This window comes from Papilio xuthus, unplaced genomic scaffold (genome assembly GCF_000836235.2).
Source record: "Papilio xuthus unplaced genomic scaffold, Pxut_1.1 DF828142.1, whole genome shotgun sequence".
Taxonomy (NCBI): domain Eukaryota; kingdom Metazoa; phylum Arthropoda; class Insecta; order Lepidoptera; family Papilionidae; genus Papilio; species Papilio xuthus.
Window position 1 is genome coordinate 6,745,462 of NW_013530507.1, and position 6,674 is coordinate 6,752,135.

The 6,674-nt window shown below is 33.9% G+C and overlaps 1 protein-coding gene across 1 annotated transcript; it reads right to left on the reverse strand.

The window, feature by feature from the left end:
• Positions 1 to 710: 710 nt before the first annotated feature.
• LOC106114012 (nose resistant to fluoxetine protein 6-like) lies at positions 711 to 6,296 on the reverse strand. The gene is made up of 13 exons (XM_013307071.1): positions 6,142 to 6,296; positions 5,597 to 5,736; positions 4,972 to 5,290; positions 4,782 to 4,896; positions 4,169 to 4,253; positions 3,839 to 4,005; positions 3,070 to 3,220; positions 2,700 to 2,830; positions 2,098 to 2,271; positions 1,559 to 1,709; positions 1,242 to 1,425; positions 1,014 to 1,156; positions 711 to 937 (listed from the first exon to the last, which is right to left on the reverse strand). Exons 1-13 carry the CDS (start codon positions 6,227 to 6,229, stop codon positions 770 to 772), a joined length of 2,016 nt encoding a protein of 671 aa, XP_013162525.1. The 5' UTR covers positions 6,230 to 6,296; the 3' UTR covers positions 711 to 769.
• Positions 6,297 to 6,674: the final 378 nt, after the last annotated feature.

The window sequence follows — 6,674 nt, forward strand, 5'->3', positions numbered from 1 at the left end:
GGCTACAATTTTTTTGTAACTTCGCGCGGACGCAGTCGCAGTCGACTGCTAGTATCATGTAAAATTAAACTTCTTATCTGCAATTTATAAGCCGAGATGACGTAAAAAAAGGCGATTCATTTCTATAGCTCTATAATGAACACCAATTGACATCATGAATTCAACAGAGCAAAATTGGTCACAATCGTAACTAAAATTATCTCTATGTATTGAACAATTGTGATAATTAATTGAACTATTGTTGCGATTCAATGAAAATTTTGTGATCTGAAATTATTTTGAACATTATTTCACATTAACAGTTTATTAATAATCAAGAGATTTCCAATTGTTATTATATTATAATAGTTGCAATATAAACTTTTTTATATTCATAAATATTCACACTATTATAAAATTTATTTAGAAATAACAACAACTAATAGTAATACAATATAGATAAAAAAATTGAACTAACAGTATTAAGAAATAATTCATCATCATCAGCTCACTATACGTCCCCACCGAGGGGCTCGGAGCCTACCCTAAGTTAGGGTGATTAGGCCATAGTCAACCAAGCTGGCCAAATGCGGGTTGGTTGACTTCACACATATATTTGAATTTCTTCTCAGATATGTGCAGGTTGCATCACAATATTTTCTTTCACCGTAAGTACGTCGGATAAATGTACATATGTAAATCAGAAATGGAAAAATACATTGGTACATGGCGGGATTCGAACCCAGGACCTGCAGATTGCAAGTCAAGTGCTTATAAATAATTAATGAATCTAAATATTTTTAGACTTTTCAGACTTCAATGTCTCTTTTAGATTATTGTTAATGTTTCTCTTTGTCATGTAGTACTGCAGGAGACCGGTAGATGGCGCCTCGACTAGCAACCAAAGCGGCAGCGCGACTGCCAAGCTGCTGATGATAAACCCCGTCACCATTAACAACTGCAGATAAAACAAAACACACCTTAATCAATGCATTCCAATCAATGGCTGACAATGTGATGAGCATATGACTTACATTAGTGTAGAAAGTAATATGAGTAAGCTGGGTATGGCTGGCGGTGTACAGTCTGACGATCAGGAAGTGAACAAGGAACGCGCAGTACGAGAGGCGACTCAGCACTCTCCAACTAGACCACTCAAAGAAGCCGCGGTATATATCTGTGAATACATATATAATACTCGTATTAAAGAAACATCGCATCACACAACAACTTTTAATAATATAAATTATATTATTACTTACTTTCATATTTAAACACAAATCCAAAGATAATAATAGCAACCAGCAAACCAAAGTATGGCTTAGATACGATGGCATAAAGTAAATGCAGATATACAGGGTGTCGCCGCGGGCCGTAGAACGTGCTGCCTAGCAATATAGGCACAAAACACGCAGGTAACAACGCCCAGTACACGTAGCGGTATTTCTAAAATAAAATATCTATTGAGTACATAATCATAACCTAAACATAAATACAAATTTGAAGTCTGTGGCCAGAGACAGAGATGGAAAAAGTTGCTGGATCAACCAAAGGTCCACAAAGGGCTGTAGCAGCTTACCTTATATTTTTCTATTTGAAAATCGCTTCTTTGCAAATCATATATTAAGTATCCGAGAGCCAACCCTATAGCATAACTTGGCACATTTGTATAAGCGTGTCTATACATTTCGTTAAAAGTCGGATCTGTTCCGAAGAAATTGCTTATAGTTCTGTTGAAATATACAAAACTTTATCAAAACAAAACAAGTCAAGGTGCAAGCAATACAGTTTTTCTACCGTTAAAATTGTTAAATCTATTTAATATGATACAAAGTCGTTTTAGTTATATAATCCCTTATGGAACATTCAGTCTTAAGTTATTACGTAATTAACTTAAAAATAATTTACATTTAAAAAATTTTTTTCTCTTTATTTTTTTTTTAGGGACTTTTGTTCTTTTGAACACGTCAGTCAAAAAATATTGATTGACTTGACATTCGCATTAAACTAAAAAATACGTAATGCGTATCTAGATAAATTACGAACAGACGACAATCACGATCTGTCGGTAACATAACTTATAAAGTTTTATCCTTCGTACTTATAAAAGTTACTTACGTAGGAGAGAGGATTATCAATGGATTTAAATTTCTTATATATATTATCATTCCTGGAATTAGTAGTCCTACTAATAATGTTAAAACTAGCAAAATGTTTCTGTTATTTTTATTTTTTGCCACCAAATAGAAAACAACACCGAAACAGTAAAGTTGCATATCTGCTGCTAAATGCCTGAAATAATTAGAAATTTAAATATGATATTGTACAATAATATATAGTTTAAACAATTATATAAAGATCCTGGACTAGGGAGCGTTATAATCGACTTATTTATAACATCACTTTTTAATGTGCGCGAAAAATTCGTTCTAAATTCTTCCTGTCATATTAAAGTATAAGTCATTAAAAGTTAAACGCATTATAGGTCATTTTTTTAATCAACTAGCTGTCGCCTGCGACTCCATCTGCGCGGAATTAAAAAAAAAACATAATTAGTAGCCTATATGTTCTCCAAGATTATGTTCTATATGTATGCCAAATTTCATAGTGATCCGTTAAGCAGTTCTAGAGATATCTTCAAACATACATCCATCCATTCATTCATATAAACATTCACATTTATAGTATTAGTAAAATAGTAAGAAGTAAGATTACATTACCATGTATGTGGTATACATTGAGCATCATAAAGGAAATTATTTAAATATAAAAGACTTAACCAACCGCGTTGCTGGCAGTCTCTTATATCATCACCAATAGCGGTCTGGAAATAAAAAAATAACACACTAATCTTTTTAAACATACTAGCAACCGTGCTATTATAGACCGTGTCCTATGGTTCTATTCCAAATTTAAAAACTGTTCTGTCCAACCCTTATGATGTTAATAGCTGTCGCCCTCAACTCCGTCCGCAGGGATTAAAAAAATTCTTAATAAGTAGCCTATGTGTTCCTCCAGACTATAGTCTCCATGTGTGCCAAATTTTATCAAAATCCATTAAGCCGTTCCGGAGATACCTTCAAACAAACATCCATCCATCCATCCATCTTTTAATACTTTTACCAAAACGGAAAATAAATTATAAGGATAAATAATAACTACCTCCCATAGGGGTCCTGACTTAGTATGTCTCAGGCAAGTCGCAGTAAAAAATATGACAAAAGCGTGCGGTGGAACAAGTCTGTAAAAAAATAATTTGCATATGTAAGTATTAATTATAAAAACACGTCTGTTTACATATAAAATCTAATTAAGATTGTAAAGATTAGTATGTGAATAATCAGCTGCAACATGTTTTGGAGATGCGTTGCCTACTTTATTTGACAGAGGAAAGGAAAACCGAAAAATAGATATTCCTATTGTATGTCTCCCACCCCTCCAAAACTACTTCCCCATCGTTTCCTTTCCCTGAAATGTATGGATGGAGAAGACTGGACTAGTATTTGGCTTCCAGCATACACATTTATTAAATGAAATACTTTGAACTTGACGCGTGTCTTCTGCGTGGTCGTGGTATTGGCAACGGGTGCTTGAGCTATTCATGCAGCACCTTATGCTAAGGACACTCTTCCTCCTCCTGTCAGCCATGAGACGCCCACTGCTGGGCAAAGGCCTCCCCCAAAGATCGCCACGATGACCGGTCTTGTGCCACCTGCATCCAGGACGCTCCCGCAACCTTGACCAGGTCATCCATCTTGCGGGAGACCTGCCCACGCTGCGTCGACCTATCCGTGGCCGCCACTCTAGGACTTTGCGGCCGCTAAGGACACTACCAATGTTAAAAGTATAATAAACTTACCTAAGCCACCTCGTTGAAATCAGCTTCGGTATTAAATGAAAATCAATCTTATATCTTTCGGTATAAGTTGGCAATTTGTATACGAGTAACATTCCCGAGATAACGAAGTACGTTTGAACTATTATGTTGCCGTTGAGGAATATATACAAAAATATATCTTTGTAACTCTGGAAGTCAATTTTAATTTGATTAAATTAATTTGAATTTACCCTTTAACGCTATAAACAGAAAATGGTAGTCTAAAATTCGACCTTTCGTAGGCTAAAAGGTAAGGTCATATAAATTAAAACAGTTTTATTTGTGTGATTGTGTGTCTTTAGGTTATCGTACCTCTTCGACAAGTTTTAAATTCTTCATAGTTGTTACATGAGGCACTCTACTGTGTCCTAGTATCACCAAACTGATCAATACCACCCTGAAATAAACAGGTTATTCATTTGGTTTATTTACAGGATGATTTTTTTAAAGAATGTGAGTGTCATTACGAAACTGTTATAATAAATAATTCAAGAAATTTTAAGCAGCAAGTTTTGTAAAGAATAAATTAAAATAAATCATGATATAAAGACAATGAACTTTGCAAATGTTAAATCATAAAATCCAAAACAGAAAAAAAAATCGTCTGGTAATTTATAAGCAACAATGATAAATATATGTTTAAATATTAAAGTATTATTCATTTCGTTTTTCAATGTCAATATCAAAAAAACTTGTTTTAAAAACAAGTTCAACGTCTTGTTTATCGTACATCGCAGAAAAATTAGTAAAAAAAGTATGCGAGGAATGATAATAAATAATAATAAATCTATACTAATATATTAATGCATACACACTTCTTTATAACGCAGGATTTTAATAATTTTTTTTTTTATAATAAGCACCCTATAATTACTGCACGATTCAGGCTACGTATTTTCCTAATAATCTTTATATTTCGACTGACCTTATGCCGTGCAATGACTTGAATATTTGTCGTTTACTATCTGTCTCCACTTCGTAAGGTGCGAACAAACGCCTCCAGTTGTGTCTTATAGAGAAATTTAATAATAACGGAAAATCTGAAATTATAACATCATCATTTTAAAATAAATAAGATTCTCAATAGGTACCTTATCTAAATATATCATACGCACCTTCTAGATTTATGTTTGTTAGATATACGTCAAGGAAAGTGCTAAATATTGCAAGTCCCGTCAGTGTGAAGATGATCAAACCCATACAAAAATCACCAAAGTTCTTTTCAACAGTCTCATTGTACTCTATGCAAGAGAACTCAGTGACTCTAGTTTGTAAGTTGTATTTGTCACGGAATGTTCTATTGAGACATGCTTCGAGATGTTGGATAGATACGATTGCCTGGCTTGAGTGATAGTTGCTGCAACTCTCCGCTAGGCACATGCCGTACCTCAGCTTGCTGTGATTAAAATGCGTCGATGTGTCTTTGGAATATTCCTTTAAACAGAAATATACAAAATGTGTCACCATCATCATCATCAATCTGCCCTTATCCCTACGGAGGCTCAATACAGTATGTGCTCTTCCATATATCGTCTTCCTCTACTTTTGTAGCCACGCACATTCAATCTCAGTATTTCTGAATGTGTAGTTAGTCTTCTTCTCGTCCCTGTTTCTTTTAACAAGTGTCTGCTTGTTCGTTTGCCACATTTTACTAGTAAAAGCGTTTTAAAATACTTTTGGATGGTATCATTTATTGGGTGGGATGATTACATGTCTGTCTATTTCATAGTTTCAACTTACTTGTATCATGTCCAGTAGATCGCTGGGACTTTCGGAGACGAGGGAGAAGTGTGTAGTGCAGTAGACGTCACCGATGCGTTGCAAGCAACTCTCGTAGTTATCCAGATGGTATATTGGCGGCATTCGATTGTATTCCATATCTGTATAATCATAAGGTTTAGATTACTAGTTACTATTACATTGGAAATTGCTCGGTTTTTTTTTAATTTGCAATGTTGTTAATTTCACGATTTCAATTTCCCTGATTTGAGTTCTAATTACTTAAGCTATAAAATTGATTTGTTTTTGGTAAAATTGAAAACTCTAATAAGTTGAAATATTAGCCGCTTGTTTATGTTTTAAGAAAATTACGATTAGTTAATATTTTAATTATGTTAAGTTGCATTCAAAAAACATAAGGCCTAAAAAATTATCTTGATCTCGAGTCGTTTCAATCACTATTTGCAAAAGTTCCAAACCACATTTGACACATAATCTTAATCGTCATTTCGTATTAATTATACAACTTTTATATTTAAAAAAAATGTATTTAAATTATGACTTACCGGTTAACCCGGAACATTTTGTTATAAACAAAAATATAACAGAAGAAATCACTTTTACACTCGTTATATTAATATGTATTGACACCATATTCGTAGTTCGTGTCACAAGTTGAACAAAGACGACCACATTAGCATCGAAGATATTTAAAGCGAGTTTTGACACTCAACATTTTTTATATCATGACTACCTGTCGCTCGCGACACCGTCCACTCCGTGCGGAATTAAAAACAAACTTAACAAGTAGCCTATGTGTTGTTTCAGACTATGTTATACATCTATGCCAAATGTCAGCGAGATCCATGCAGCCGTTCTGGAGATACATTCAAACATCAATCCATCCAATCATTCGCGTTTATATTATTAGTAAGATAACGTTAAGGATGAAATACAAATGATGAGATAAAATCTGAACAAGATTTTTAAGTGTTTATCAGAGACAAAATTTTAGTGTCATTTTTCTTTCTAATAAAGAAAGTTTGGTAAGCGGAAGTGAGTTAGTCAGGAAAGAGGATTAGAGGAATGGGAAATATCT